The sequence below is a fragment of the Manis pentadactyla genome, chromosome 11, assembly GCF_030020395.1.
Source record: "Manis pentadactyla isolate mManPen7 chromosome 11, mManPen7.hap1, whole genome shotgun sequence".
NCBI lineage: Eukaryota > Metazoa > Chordata > Mammalia > Pholidota > Manidae > Manis > Manis pentadactyla.
In genome coordinates, this window is record NC_080029.1 from 124,094,941 (window position 1) to 124,111,711 (window position 16,771).

The 16,771-nt window shown below is 43.8% G+C and overlaps 1 protein-coding gene across 2 annotated transcripts in view; it reads left to right on the forward strand.

Annotated features, from left to right (window-relative positions):
* Positions 1 to 10,195: 10,195 nt before the first annotated feature.
* ETFA (electron transfer flavoprotein subunit alpha) overlaps positions 10,196 to 16,771 on the forward strand; it is a 127,379-nt gene continuing 120,803 nt past the window's right edge. Inside the window, exon 1 of one of the 2 annotated variants that reach the window (XM_036907599.2) lies at positions 10,196 to 10,353. In XM_036907599.2, the coding sequence (XP_036763494.1) occupies positions 10,315 to 10,353 (39 nt within the window). In that variant the 5' untranslated portion in view covers positions 10,196 to 10,314. The remainder of the gene's footprint in view (positions 10,354 to 16,771) is intronic. The other variant, XM_036907600.2, reaches the window with a different exon arrangement.

Consider the following 16,771-nt stretch of genomic DNA (forward strand, 5'->3'; position numbering starts at 1 on the left):
GAGGGAACAGCAAGTAAAAAGTTCTCAAGACAAGGAGGAATTGGAAGGAGAAAGAGGAGATAAATTGGGAGCGCCAGCAAGGGTCAAACCAAGGAGGGACCTGAAGCCGTGGTGATAGCTTCGGGTTTTTCCCTGGAGGGACGGGAGGGTTTTGAACAGACATGGTGTAATGTGATTCATGTTTTTTTTTTTTTTTTTTTGGCTGAATTTGTTTATTAGCTCTGAAAGTTTTTTTAAGATTTCATTTAGAAAGTAAATTTTTAGTGAAGTATAGTTAACATACTATATTATATTGGTTGTGATTTATGTTTTAAGAGGATCACCGTTTGTTCTGAGTGGTATAGACCTTGAAGTCAAGAGCAGAGGCCCAGAGGCGGCTACAATAGTCCCAGTAAGAGATAATGGCAGCTTGGACGGAAGTGGAAGCAGAAAGCTGGAGCCGACAGGACCTGCTGACCGGCCGGGTGCAGGATGTAGGTCGGATTTCACAATGAAATGTTTCAGCTTATGTTTCTGTCAACACCCCGATTGTAGGTTGTGTGAGCAGGGGTTTCAAGCAGGTGCCCTGCTTTGTGTATTTGCGTGTGGCTGTGTTTTAGTCAGCTTTACTGAGGTAAAACTATCATATAATAAAATTCACCAGTTTCAAATGTACAGTCTGTTGAATTGTAAATGTATACAGTCATTGTGTAGACCACAGTCATGTTACAGAATAACTTCATCTCCCTAAAAAGTTCCCTCATGCCCACTTGCCATTGGTGCCCTCCCTCCCTGCCCGGCTCCTGGGAATCACCGACCTGCTCTCTGTCCCTGTAGTTTTGCTTTTTACAGAGTGTCATATAAATGGAATCATATGTCCTATCATCTGGCTTCTTTCACTTAGCACAGCGCTTTTGAGATTCTCTGTGTTGTTGGGCAATCAGTACTGTGTACCTTTTTTATTATTTTAGAGTGAATACAAGAGACCATCCTTAGTCAGCATGGGCTGCCATAACAAAATGCCAGAAGTTGGGATACTTAAACAACAGAGATGTATTTCTCATGGTTCTGGAAGTGCAAAGTCAGGGAGTGGGCATGGTGAGGCTCTGGTGAGGACCACCTCCTTGGCTTGCAGATGGCCACCTTCTCTCTGTGTCCTCACAGGGACGGACTGATAGGTCATGAGGCTCCCACCCTCACAACCTCCTCTACACCTAGTTATGTCCCAAAGGCCACATGTTCAGATATCAAATTTGTGGGTAGGGCTTGAGCATATGAATTGTGGGGACATAAATCAGTCCACAGCACAATGGAACACAACAGACTACAATTTGTTAATTCATTCACCAGTTAATAGGCACTTGGATTATTTTCAGTTTGGGACTCTGATAAATTAAGCTGTTATGAATATTTGAGTACAATTTCAATCTACACCCTGAGCTAAAAGATTGCAATAAAACCTTATTACTGCAGTCATGAAACTGCTGTTAGGACAAGTCAGAACATTCAGGCTTCTGCATCTGACAGAAGAATAGTGGAACTGACAAACTGAATGAAGTGCATCATTGACTTTGAGAGACAATGACACAATAGATGAAAATATTTTCAACAAAATATCTGCTGAATAATATAATGAATAACTATAGGCTTTAACATTGCCACAGCTTTTAAGTTTGTCTAACTAAGCCTTTTCCTGTTTCACCCATATCTTCACCAGTATCAGATACAACACATTTTAGCAGATTCCACTTTGGGTGGTACTGAATTAATGTTTTCTCAACTTCTTTGGAAATATTCTGTTAATCTAGACTATTCAGAAAAGGCAATTGTACAGTCCTTTCAAACTTTGCATTGACTACTTGAGTAAACTTACTGATATTGCTCAATACTTAATTAAGCAATATCAGTAGGTCATCAAAAGCCAAGAAAAGTTACCTGAAAGAATTTGCCTTCATTTTAATTGATTATTGAGGTTGCTTCTCATGTTTCTTTTCACCCAATATACCTTAGTAGTAAAGAAGTTAATTTGCTCTGGACGCATTCTGTTGACTCTTGCAATCAAGTCCAACTCAATTAATTCACCAGCAGTGAATGGCTGCCCTTGTTTGCTCACAGGTGAGCCACTCAGAAATGCATTTCAGTTGCAGCTTCATTTTCACTCTTTACATCTGTGAAAATATTCTGCTGTAATGAGATATTCTGTTTTTAGTATCTCCCATAGGTGATCTACTTCATTTTATATTTTCTCTTTTTTGATGGTTGTTTTCCTACGCATTGAGAATATTGTGTTGTGCGTTTGGTTTGTTAGTGTCAATATATATTGCATTCTTTTAGCACAGCTTTAGTGTTACTGTATAACAAACACAATGCTTTGCCATCTAATTCAATAACAGAATAATTCACAATCCATTGAATTATTGTTCAGACCTGCATATCAGCCCAGGTTCTCCTTCTGCCTGATTTTGCTTCTGTCTTACCTTACACAGTGTGGATCTGAAGGACACCCCTAATAGTCATCATGTACTTTAAACTTGTCTCAACGCCTGCAGCCAAGAGAAGCAGGAGTGTAGGTGCGGTCTGAGAAAGCAGGCTGTAAGATGAGACTGTGGAGCTGGGTTACCCTTTGCTAGACTAGCACTGAGGACCCCTTCACTGCCAGTAGCTGGAACACAGATTGCCCTTAACATAATGTTGTGGCCCAATTGTTAAAACTTTCATTGGTGGCGAATTGGGATGGAACATTTGTAAAAAAGAATGTACTAGGCATTTGAGAAACATGGGGGAAATAGTAACAAGACAATGTCATTGGGCAGCAATTGCTAAGCTCCACTGACACCTTAGGAAAAAAATGTGAAAGACTAGGAGTGCTTAACAGGCAATTGAAAACCATATATAAAAGCTAGAGGTATACAGTGAGGCAACCTTCAAGGATCTGAAGGATCCACATCATTTTTCCATTTAATTAATCAGAATTGTCTGTGAAGAAATCAGACAAAAACTAGAGGTGATTGTAGACTACCACAGACTCACCTACGGAGTAGCCTTATTGCAGCCCCCACGCCAGTTTTAGTATTTTTGCTAGAGCAAATTGCCACAGCCTCAGGTACATTTTATGTGGACACTGATTTGGTGAATGGGTTATTTTTATCCCTGTGAGAAAAGTGGGTCAGAAACAGTGAGCATTCACATGGAATAGACAACAATATACCCTTATGGTTTTGCCCTGGAGCTATTAACTCTCCGCCTCTGTGGTAGTACAGCCTGAAGAGATCAGGTCCATTTGGATCTCCTACAGAACATCACCCTAATCTATTACGTAGATGACATCATACTATTCAGCCAGATGGACAAAAAGTGGCTAGCACAGTAGAGACCTTGGTCTGACACATGTACTCCAGAGGGTGGGAGATAAATTCCATAAAGATGCAGGCATCTGTCACATCAATAAGATGTTTCAGGGTCCAGTGTCAGGAACACGACTCATATCCCATCCAAAGAAAAAGATAAATTATTGTGCTTCCCACCATGACGAAGGAAGCATATGTCTGGTTGGCCTCTCTGGGTTCTGGACACAGTATATTTCACTGGGAATATTATTCTGGACCATAAGCCAGGTGATACAAAAGGCTACCAACTTTAATTGGAGTACAAACAGAAAAAGGTTATAAAGCAGGTCCAGGCTGTAGTGCAAGTGGTCCTGCTACTTGGCCATATATGGTATTTGTATTTTCATCTTTTTTAGATGCTGTGTGCAGTTTATGGCAAGTTCCACTGGGAATCACAAAATAGGCCCCCTGGGGTGTTGGAGCATGGTCGTGTCATCTACAGCAGATATTTATGTGCCTTTTGAAAAAAACTTGCTGGTGCGCTACTATGACAGCATCGGTCACCAGTGACCCCATGTCAGGGGCTTCCATCATGAGCAGGGTTCTATCAGACCCACCAGTTATGAGGTCAGGCAGGCAGCAACAATCTCTCCTAGAATGGAAGTGGTTGGTCCTGGGATTGAGCACAAGGAGGACCAGAAGGCAGCCCTGATGGCAGCCATCACACCAGCATCACACCAGCACCCCTCCTCCACACACACTGTGTCTCTGTTTAGGATACCTGACGACCAGCTGAGAAGAGGAGGGTTAAAATCCCATACTTGGCCTATGGGGCACTGGCTCAGTATGTCAGTTTGAATTGAAGATGGGTCACAGTTGTGTTACAGCCTTGAAAAACAGCGCTGAAGGAAGATCTTCTTAGTGGGCAGAGCTTCAGGACGTACACCTGATCACCCACTTTGCGTGGGCGGAGAAGTGTCCCAAGTTCAGAATGTGTGTGGACTCAGGAGCAGTGATGAAAGGCCTATATGGCTAATTGGGGCCTGAAAGAAGAAAGATGGGAAGATCAGGAACAAGGAGGTCTGAGGCAGAGGGGCAAGGATGGAAGGATGGATGGATGGAAGTCGGAACAAAGCATGAAGAGCTTTTTATCACATGTTGACACCCACCAGAAAACATCCACCACAGAAGAGGCACTTCATAACCAAGAAAGACAAAAGCCCTGTGGCCAGTTGCCTTCAGCCAGTCTGTCCCCAGCCACCCAGTCCTGACACTGCGGGCGCATGAGCAAAGCAGCCGCAGTAGCAGAGACGGAGGCTAGCAGGAGTCTAGGAGCTGGGCTCCCACTCGCAGACGCTGATCTTGCTACTGCTGCTGCTGAGTGTGCCTCCAGCACAGCACAGTCCCTCCAGGAGAACAACGGGCCATGTGCTAGAAGTTGACTCCATCGAACCCCTTCCACCTGGAGGAGCCGTGATTCACCCTGACAGGAATTAACACATCTTCTTGGTACTGTTCACTTGTCCCGTCCACAAGATCTTAGCCGGCACCATCATCTGAGGGCTTGCGGCGTGTACGATTCACCAGTACACCACGTCAGACCCAGGGACCCAACTTACTGCAGTGGCGGTGCAGGGATGAGTCCACAATCACAGGATTCACTGATTCATTCATATGCTGTGCCCCCCAGAAGCTGCTGGCCTGACAGGGCGTTGGAATGGCCTTCTGACGGCCCACTTGGAGTGTCAACTTGAAGGCAATCGTTTATGAGGAGTGGGTTCATCTTCCCGGTGCTGTACACAGCACCGGGACTCAAAGACCTTTCTGTGTGTTGTGTACTCAGTAGGAAGAATGCATGGTTCTAGAAACCAGCGTGTGGGAGCAGGAGGGACCTATTTTACCATCACTCTCAGTGAGCACTTGGGGAATTGGGGCTTCCAGACATCACAACTCTGGGGTCTGCAGGGTTAAAGGTCTTTGTCCCCAAATGGGGACTCTCCCACCAGAGGACACAGCAAGAGTCCTGTTGAATGGTAAACTATAGCTGCTTCCTGGGTGCTTGGGCACCATGTGTGCAGGGAGCAGCAGGCAAGAAGGGTCATCAGCTTGGCCCCGAGTGCCCCACTTGGGGGCTCCTCCATACTTTCTTGCCCAACTGTGGCAATAAATTGACAAATGCAGCAAACCTGGCCAGAGAAGGGTGTGGTGGCCAGGGGCTCAGATACTCAGGTAAGCCACTGGCACCAAAGGAGATGCGAGCTGAGGGTGAGGAGAATTTGCAGTGGATAATGAGGAAGGAGCCAACGAACGCCAGCTGTGGTTCCTGCATAGTTGCAGTAGCTGGGGCTGTAATTCATCCCATTAACTCTGTTCTTCTGAGTTTCTGCCCGGAATTCTGGAGGAGCTGATCCTGAAACTGGCCTGTGGAGAGGAAAGAGGACAGCGAGGTGTTTTCCCAAATAGACTGGAGAGTATTTTCAAGGGCTGACTGTGGCGACTCCTCCCTCCATCCCTCTACCCTTCCCTCTTTCTACACACACTCACTAAACGCCCACAAACACGAGCCAGATGAGCCATGGGTCTTGCCACCAAAGCAGCCCTAACTGAATGGGAAAGACAGATACCCAAATAACTCTACAGGAAATCCTTTAATATAAATGTTTTAGTATAAACATTCCCGCCGTACTCGACCCTTATAGATAGAACTCCCCTGCACTTCCCCACAGAGCCTCTGGGGGGCGTCTCACGTGTGCTCCTGAGCAGGCCTGTCACCTGTCACCTGCAACAGACTTTGCCCATTTCCTGCCTCTTCCTCTGCTCCTGTGCTGCTCTACCCGGAGCCACCCTGTCCCACAGGCAGTGTGCCTTGGCTGGCACGGCTGCCGCTGAGTCACTGGAGCCTGGGAGATGCCAAAGCTGCCTGGTGGCATGGAGGTAGAGAGAGGAAGCTTCTCCCCCCTTTTTTGTTTTGCTTTGTCATGGTGGGGGCAGCAGGGAAGGAGGTTAGTTTGCGTACCAACTTTTTTACATGGTGTTTCGTAAAATATCCCTTTCGATTTTTACTTGAAGTGTCCTTCTGTTACCGGTTGATTGTGCTGTGTTTTCTTGGTCCGTGTCTTCTTGAAGGAAAGAACTCGGCCAAGAGAACAGATCGCAAGTAGAGGCAGCAAGGAGTTTATTAGGTTAAAGTGAAAGCACACTTGGAAGGGTCCAAGGGAGCAACTCAGGAAAATTCGAGTGCCTCATTTAGCTACAGGCTGAGGGTATTTATGCTATTTTGGTCCCCCTGTTTCTTTGTCTATCCCCTCCCCTGTCCTTCCTTAAGGCGGAGCTGTTGTTAGCCAGTGCTCGCATTGTTCTGTGCCAGTGTTTGGGTGGATGTGGCAAGGCTGTTTGAGTTTTGATGTTATGCACATGCCCATTTTGGTTAATTTGACCCCGCTGGTCAAGCACCCCACCACCACCACTGGAAGGTCATATAGTGGTCAAATTCTGCCATTTTCATATTATCTGCACATGCCCGGCTGCACAGTGGAGGCAATACAGGGGCAGGTGGTGGTGGGGTTGGGCAGAGGGGGGGTAGTTGGGGGGATGGCAGGATGCTCTTTGCTGAGGGGCCCAGGTGACCTTTAGCTAGAGGCTCTGGGTGTTTTTTCCGGTAGTCCTCCCCCACCCACTCTCGGCTCGGCTCGTGTGCAGCTGTCTGCCTGCTCCAACACTCCACTTCCACAGTGTTCAGATATGAGCCAAATGGGGGGACTGGGTTGGGAGGCAAATGCAGTGATAAATAGAATACTATTGTCCCTCCCACATAGGATTTCACTCGGTGGGGTCCACAGCCCCAGTCTACCCATGAGTGCAGACATGATCTCAAGGATGGAAGCTGGGTTCTGTTCACACAACCAGGATAGTGAATGTCTTGCCAGTGGGTTTCAGCCCCAGGCAAGTTTGCTATGGATTTGGTGTGACCAAAGAAATTGACAGCAAAACATTCTTGGGGTGAAAGGGTTATACCCAACTTTATCTCCAGGTAGCAGGTCAGTCACTAGAATCCTGTTCACTCAGAGTGAGTCTGCATGCAGCAAGCTGGTCTCTGCCTCTGGGCCCCTCTGTCCACACAGCTGTCCTCTGGGCCTCTCCGCACAGTTGTCCCGCACAGCCATCCTCTGGGCCTCTGTCCTTGGCGCTGCCACCACTCCAGCCTCTGCTCTGCTCTCCTGCAGCCTTGCAGCCCTGCCACCGTGTCACGGCCAGAGCACTGGGTGGAGCTCTTTTTATAGAGTCAACAGCCATGTGCTGCCCACAGGTGTGCAGTGAGCTAGTCAGCCAGGGCCAGGTGAGAATCCTGGCCACAGGAACTCTCATTTTATCCACAATGAAGAAGAGGGAAGAGTTCATTCATTCATTCAGGGGGATCAGGGGAGACCTTACAGAGGAAATGTTACTTGAACTGAGTGGAGTAGAGGTCAGTCAGGCAGGGAAGGGAATTCCGGACAGAGGGAAGAGTGAAAGCTGAGCGCAGGGCCCTTAAAATGTTTGCTGTTTCAAAGTCCTTGCTTCAGGGAACTCACATTTCCATACAGGGAGATGAACAAAATGTTTCTCCTGTTAGGTGTTAATAAATACCAAGAAGAAAAAATAAATAAGATGATAGAAAGTGGAGAGGGAGGGTGACTATTTCATGTAGGGTAGCCAAGGTCGACCATTCTGAAAACGTGGCTCTTGAGCAGAAACTTGAATGAAGTGATTAAAAGAGCTACGTGATCTCCAGGGAACACCAGGGGTGCCAACCCCTGAGACAGGAGCTGTCTGGTGAGTTTACGGAGCAGCAAGAAGGCCTGTGTTGGGGTACAGTGATAGAGGGAGACAGTGGTAGAAGAGGGCTTTGAGCAGAGGATACTATCAGCATGCTGTTTGCAGAAAAGACTTCGGGAGGCAAAGGTATAAACAAGACCAGTTAGGAGGTTCCTGCAGTGATTCAGGTGCAACATGATGAAGACCTCGGGATAGTGGTAGTGGTAGAGGGATGCAGAGGTGTTGGTGGGAATTGTTGGATTTTAGACATCTTTTGAAGGTAGTGCCAATGGGATCTGTTGGTTGACTCAACAAGTTTGGAATGGCAGGTTGTTGCTAAATTGGGAAATTGAGAACATTTCTGAACATATCACTCTCCTGCTTAAAATTTCATGATAGCACTCAGATTCTTTAGCAAGTCATTCATTGATTTGTTGATTCATCCAAAACTGGTTGAATGCCTACTGTGAGCCAGGCACTGTGCAAGGTGTCGATGACCCAATAGCAGAAAACTAGGACATATCCTCTGCCTTTACAGGCCTTAGAGTCAAATGGGTCAGATAGACAAGTAATCAGGTCATTAAAACCCAGGTGACAATTGTCACTCTAGAGGAAGTACAGGTGGAACTAGGGCCACAGGGAGAAGTATCTAATTCAGAGTTAGTGGGAGGAGGAAGGCCCGAGCTGAATGTCAGGATGAATAGGTATTAAACAGTGGAAAGAGTAAAGGCAGAGGGAGCAGGAAGAGAGTGAGGAGGCAGAGGGTGTGGAGCGTCGAACCATACGAAGGAAGTTCTGTATGGCCACAGGGGCTGAAAGGGGTGAAAGACAAGGTTCAAGAGGAAGGAAAGGATCAGTCCATACCAGGCTTGTAAGTCGTGTTAAGGGGTTTGCATTTCTAATCCTAAAAGCAATGGGGAAACATTGAAGCGTATTCAGCAGGGGGAGTAACATCACCTCTTTAACCTTTTGAAAGACCTCTTTGGTTGCAGTGGGAGATGGACTGGAGGGTGGAGAAGACTGGAAACTGGGAGAACAGTAAGGAGGCAACCACAGCAATCCAAACACAGAGCGGGGTAGAAGGGAGCCCTAGATGGATTTGAGGGTCGTTTTGGGAGTGGAATCGCTAGAACTCAGTGACTGACAGGATAGGGAATGAATGACAGAAAGAAGTCCAGTGCCCCAGGCTTTGGGCTTGAGCAGCTGGGTGGAAGTGCAAAGCATTCCCTGAAAAAGGGAATACAGGAGGAAAATTGAATCTGTAACGGAATGCTGAGTCAGTCACGCACAAGGGGGCTCAAGGTGTTGGGGGGCATCTTCAGGAGACGTCCAAGTAGGCAGGTGGATAAACGGATCCACAGGTCAGGAGAGATTTGTCAGTCAACAGCACTGAAGCCATGGGGTGGGTGGGACTGGCCAGGAGAGGTAGAGTGCGGAGAGAGGAGGGGGCCCCAAGCTCACCTCCATTCAAGGTCTTGCCCAGCCTGCTCTTCCAGCCGCATCTCCAGCCATTCGGCCTCTTTCGCAGGCAGCACCTGGAATTCTTGCCCCTTGTCCTTGGACCTTCCCGTCAAGTTCCTTCCCTGGTTGTGCCCACGCATTTGGTACCCAGTTCAAGTATCAGTTAGGTGAATCCCGTCTCCCATAATTGGAATGATATGTTTATTTGTATGTTTCCTCCTCCAGTTGGTGAGTTCAACATCTTATGTATACTTTTATTATATTCCCCTGAACTGGAACATGTGTTTGGCACATAACAGATGTGTCGTTGACATCGGTGAGTAAACGGGCAAGCAAAAGAGTAACTGTGGAGTGAGAGGTGGGGACTTCATCCAGGGGACTGGGACGCCAGGAGACGGACATCATCAGTTCAGGGGGAAGTTCACTCTAACAGCGCTGCGCACTGTGGGGCTGAGAGTCAGCGTGGGCCCGCGACACCTGCGGTTCGCCGGCCTTACCGGCGGGTCTGTAGCTGGGCTTCACCGGAGGCCGCCTAGGAACAGCCTCAGTCCAGCCCCTAACTTTCCACTGTTCCCATTGGTTGCACAACCGCCCAATGGGCAAGCAGGAACTGAGAGCGGGCTCTCCCCGCGGAGCGTTGGGCTCCCGTTCGCGCGTCTCGCGAGCGTTACGGTGACTGGTGGAGGCCGCGCCACCCTGGGTGTTGGTGCTGTGAGACCAAGGGTGCTGCGAGGGGCTTGCGAGCCGAGATACAATGTTTCGAGCGGCGGTTCCTGGGCCACTGCGACGGGCGGTGAGTCCGCGCGGGCAGGACCGAGCCCGGTGACCGTCCGCCTTAAGCCCGCTGCCCTTGTGAAGGTCTTGGAGGAGATCCCTGGCTCACAGACAGGACCGGCCCCGCGTAGGCGGGCCCAGCCCGGCCTGGGGCTCGGGCCCCAAATCCCGGGCCTGCCCGTGACTCCTGCCGCCCGCCAGCGCCTGGCCGAGGTCGGGTCGGGGGCCAGGGTGACCCCCAGTAAGGAACTCGGCGTTTGTGCTGCCCCTGCGCCCCGCCCTCACCCACCCTCCGGGTTTCCTCTGCGCCACCAAGCCTGCAGGTTCAGTGCCCCGGGCAGGGAGCCCCGCCCTGGGGGAATCTGTACCCGAGGGGGGGAAATGTCGCCGCTGGGATGCCCTCGGAAGGAGTTTAGAACCCGAATTCAGCCAGGAACCCGACAGTTCTGAAAGAATTAAACTTTTTTATTGAGAACACTGTGACTGCCGAAGCCACTTCAGGTGCAGGCGCGGGGGCTGCGTGGTTATGGATGCGTGCTCTGCTCTGGCCGACGGGGCAGTGCTGAGTTTAGGTGACTGTATATGTAAAATCTATGACCAATTTTATGACTTTAGCCACTTTTGAAAGGCAGGCGTCTTTTTGTATTGCAGGCTGACCTGACTTTAAATCAGCAGATTGTTGGTTTAATAGCCAGGGAACTACAGGTAGTGGTAAGTTTATTATTTTTTTCACTGGTGACAAATCAATTCTTCTATTATGAGAATACGGGTAGAAAATATATTTTTGTCTTAATGCCTTGGGACAACAGTATTTGAAGACTGACCAATTACAAGTCACGTAACAATTTATATTGTGGATTCTGTAAATTTTCTAATTTACAATTAGATTGAGAAGATTGTTATACTTGGGTCAGAAACTTCCCTGTGTTGTGTACTTTTCCTACAATATTATTGTATGTGCTTATTTTCCCAAATGGAATTTTCTCCCTGAGACATAGCTGGCAGTCTTTCTAGACATCTGTAGATCCTTTTCTTGTGTGTTCCTTGTTCCATTAACACCCTTTGTTCTTCAAACCCACATCTTTCAGGTCAGTGTTCAGTTGTTCTCCGCTCTCCCGTCCCTGAGTTTTATTTTTCTCAGAGGAAAAACATAAACAACTTATTAAGTCATAGATTTGGGGAAATTACAGGTATCAGAGCTGGAGTCACAGAAAAATACTTATCGGTACAGCAACTGGAAGGTAGCTTTGTGGACAGGTTAGAAGCCTAGCAGAAGTGAAATAATTGTAATGGGGGAATTTAGGATTCAGGTATTTTGTAGAGCTAACAGAAAAAAATGGAATATTTAGCTTAAGTAATTCTTATTATCCATATGGTCTGCCAATAAACGTAGAGAGTATTTCCAAATCTTAATTGTGGTTTGCCAAAGACTTTGACCTTGACTTGCTTTTAAAATTTGAAGTCAGCCAAGTAGAGCAGCTGCTTTAAGTCATTAGGAACATTTGAGAGATTTGAATTTCAAGTGTATAAGAAAATTGTGGAAACACTTCTAACATGGCTACATATATAGATATTTAACTTACACTTTGAAATAATTACAAACTTATAGAAAAGCTGCAAAAATAGTACAAAGAATCCTCAAAACCATTTGGTGAGTTTCACAGCTGTTGTTTGACACATTTTCTATCTCTCCATATATACATAATACTTTTTGAACCATTTGAGTACATCTTGTAGACATGTCCTTTACTCCTAAATTCACTGTGTATTTTCTAAGAACAAGGGGGTTCACCTTTCACAACCACAGTGCCATTGGCAAAATCAGAAAGTTTAATAATTAAAATACTATAATCTACAACATTCAAATGTTGCCAGTTGTCTGATTAACATCATTTACAGCGATTTTTCTTGTTTTGGTCTAGGATATTCCAGGATCATGCCTTGTATTTAGTTTTCATGTCTCTTTAGACTTTGTTAGAAAAGTTCCTCAGCCTTTCTTTGGCTTTGATGGCATTGACAGTTTTGAAGCCTACAATCCTTCTATTTTGTTGACTACCCCAATTTAGGTTTGTCTGGTATTTCCTCATGATTAGATTCAGGTTATGTATTTTTGGCAGGAGTGTCACAGAAGTGATACTGTTTTTTCAGGGCTTCCTATTAGGAGGCTCATAGTGTTGATTTATCCCATTATTGGTGATATTAACTTTAATTACTTGACTAAATTGTTTAACAGGTTTCTCCACTATCAAGTTACTATTGCTCCTTTTGTGATTTTTAATTTATGGGGAGAGAGACTGAGACTTTGTGACTCTCCTGTTTCTCATCAGACTTTCACCCACTTGTGTTAACATCTGTTAATGATTCTTGCCTGAGAAATAATTACTAAAGATGTAAAGCAGTGACTGTTCTTCTCCCATCATTCCTTCTACATGTACTAGCATTTTAAGGAAGAACATTCCCTTCTTGCTTATGTATTTATTTATGGGCTCATAGATCCTTACTTTTTTTAATAGGTTATAACCCTTTACTACTCTTAACACATTCTGATGCTCAAGTTGTCCCATATTTCTAAGGTGGGAGTCCCTCCAGTCTGTCTCCTGTTTATTTCTATTTATGATATCATAAAGTCATAATAGCTTATCTGAAATCCCCACCCTTGAAATTTAAAAAAATTGTCCTGTAGCTAACCAAGAGTAAATTTAGGAAGATATGTTTACATGGAAACATATTTTAATAATATATTAATCTGTTAAAATTTTAAAGAGTATCTTAAACTGCACAACAATGGGAATATAGCTAAACTACTAAACTTTGCACTTAATGGGTAAGATGGTAGATTTTATTATTTTTTTAGTGCAATTAATTAGAAAAAAAAGATACCTTAAACTGTTAAAATGTAAGTTAAATGACTTGCATTTTGCATCTAAATTCTGTTTCCAGTTTTGACTGGTTTGTGCCCTTAAGTCCCTCATCTTTGGGGGGCTCCTCAATGTTAATGAAGGTGGTATTTTACATAATAAGGAGCTAGAGAACCACACTAAGAGGAAAATAGGTAAGCATTTTCAATCAGTTAACATTCTTGAGGGGATATTAATGTGAGTTATTAGTATTATTTTATTCATTTGTATTTGAAATTAATTTGTTGACTACGAAGATGATACCAAAGAAATATTTTATGGGGAGAGTTAAGCAACACTTTTCAGGGTTGTTTGAATGTTCATGTTACTGTGTTCATTGCTAGACAGGAGGGCATAAGTATTATGATTCAGAAGCTATGAAACTGGCATGAAGGAATTGGTTATGAAGGACCCTGATATTTTTCAGAGTCCATGGTCTGTCATTGGTGAATGAGATTAAATGCTGTAATTCACAAGGGCAAATTTTAATTTCTTTTGAAAGAAGAAAGTCCTTGTGATGTGATTCTAAAAGATTTATTGCGTAAGGTGAATTCTGTAAAATTATGCTGCCTGCCGATGTGTCTACTAGGGTTTTGTCTATTTTTAAAGTGAAATAAATTGACTATTTTTAATGTAATCAATGTCATATGAGATTTCTAGTCATGATTAAAAGGTACCATGTTTTATTATTAAAGAGGTAAAAGTAAGTTACTTAGTTTAAGTATGGAAATGTAGTATACATTTTATTATAAAATATATATTAAAATAGGGATAGGTGACTTTAATTATATGTTATTTATCCTTTTCAGTAACACTTGAAAAGATTTCCTAACTTACTGCTGTTTTTTTATTTTTGAGTTAAGCAAAAAGACCCTCACACTCCCCAACCCTCCTTACTCTTTATACCACTTTGTTTTCAAGGATGGTTGGGAGAAGTAGGTTAAAATTATTCTAAACTACTTTCGGTTTTGAGTGGGTTTGTAAGGTTGTAAGGGTAAAGGAGGGAGTTAGATTCCAGCGTTTTTTGTTTTCTTCTAATGTGTGGAAGTTCACTACATGAACATGCAGTTAAGAGTCACAGCAGGAACTCCTGAGCAGTATATCTCCTTGGTTGCTCATAAAAGACTTGGGTGGTGTGGGGGCTGCCGGAGTGGGGGATGGGGTGGGGAGGAAGGTAGGTAGAGGTAAATGGCAGTGTCAGAACAGTTAAGGCTGAATAAGAGAAAGACCAAAATGTGTTCCATGGACTTAGCTATAACAGGCTGCTTTGGACTTTAAAGAGATCAGATTCAGTGTTGTAGTAGAGTGAAAGCCATTTTGTTTATGAATAAAGGAGAAAGAGGTGAGGCAGTAGAGTTGGTGCATACAGTAATATTTTTAAGAAGTTTGGCCCTGAAAGGGTGGGAAGAGGATGATAACCCCTTTAAACTCTGCCCACAAGAAAACACTATTTCACAAAGACCAATCAGCTTTACAGATGTATAGATTATGCCAAAGAAAACTTTTCACATTTTACTATTTGGAACTAAGTTTAGTCAGTAGTCTGGATAAGTTCTCTAAAAGCATGATGGGGTATCTCTCAGTGCTTTAACACTTTTCGCTACTATCTTTGATAGGAACAAATTTAAGTGCTTAGATAAATTATCGATGAGAGCACCTTCATCTGTGAAACAAATACTAAATGAATTAAAAGGGGAAATAGAATGCAATGCATTCATTCTAGCAGACATCAAGACTACAATCACTCTGAAGGACAGATCAACCAGACAGAAAATAAGTAAGGACACAGAGGCACTGAACAACACACTAGAACAGATGGAACTAACAGACTTCTACAGAACTCTACACCCAAAAGCAGCACAATACACATTCTTCTCAAGTGCACATGGAACATTTTCAAGAATAGATCATATACTAGGCCACAAAAAGAGCCTCAGTAAATTTAAAAAGATTGAAATTGCACCAACCAGTTCCTCAGACCACAAAGGTATGAAACTAGAAATAAATTATGCAAAGAAAATGAAAAATCCCACAAACACATGGAGGCTTCACAACATGCTCCTAAATAACCAATGGCACAATGACTTAAAAAAACAGAGATCAAGCAATATATGGAGACAAATGACAACAGTAATTCAATACCGCAAAAATATGCGGGACGTAGCCAAGGCCATGCTTAGAGGAAAGTATATTGCAATACAGGACTACCTCAGGAAAGAAGAACGATCCCATATAAGCAGTCTAAACTCACAATTAATGAAACTGGAAAAAGAAAAACAATTGAGGCCCAAAGTCAGTAGAAGGAGGAACATAATAAAGATTAGAGAAGAAATAAATAAAATCGAGAAGAATAAAACAGTAGAAAGAATCAATGAAAGCAAGAGCTGGTTCTTCAAGAAAATAAACAAAATACATAAACCCCGAGCCAGACTTATCAAGAAAAAGAGAGTCTAGTCACATAAACAATCAGAAACGAGAAAGGAAAAATCACTACGGACACCACAGAAATACAAAGAATTATTAGAGAATACTGTGAAAAATTATATGACAACAAACTGGATAACCTAGAAGAAATAGACAACTTTTTAGAAAAATACAACCTTCCAAGGCTGACCAGGAAAAATAAAAAAATCTGAATAGACCAATTACCAGCAACGAAATTGAACTGGTAATAAAAAAACTACCTAAGAACAATACCCCTGGACCAGATGGCTTCATCACTGAATTTAATCAAACATTTAGTGAAGACCTAATTCCCATCCTTAAAGTTTTCCAAAGAGTAGAAGAAAAGGGAATACTTCCAAACTAATTCTATGAGGCCAACATCACTCGAATACCAAAACCAGGCAAAGACACCACAAAAAAAGAAAAGTACAGACCAATATTCCTTGATGAACATAGATGCTAAAATACTCAACAAAATATTAGCAAACAGAATTCAAAAATACATCAAAAAGATCATCCATCATGATCAAGTAGCATTTATTCCAGGGATCCAAGGATGGTACAACATTCGAAAATCCATCAACATCATCCACCACACCAACAAAAAGAAGGACAAAAACCACATGATCATCTCCATAGATGCTGAAAAAGCATTCGACAAAATTCAACATCCATTCATGATAAAAGCTCTCAGCAAAATGGGCATAGAGGGCAAGTACCTCAACATAATAAAGGCCATATACGACAAACCCACAGCCAACATCATACTTAACAGTGAGAAGCTGAAAGCTTTTCCTCTAAGATCAGGAACAAGACAGGGATGCCCACTCTCCCCACTGTTATTCAACATAGTACTGGAGTTCCTAGCCACAGCAATTAGACAACACAAAGAAATAAAAGCATCCAGATTGTCAAGGAAGAAGTTAAACTGTCCCTGTTTGTAGATGACATGGTATTGTACATAAAAAACCCTAAAGAATCCACTCCAAAACCACAAGATTTAATATCTTAATCCACCAAAGTTTCAGGATACAAAATTAATACACAGAAATCTGTGCCATTCCTATTCACTAAGAATGAATTAGCAGAAAGAGA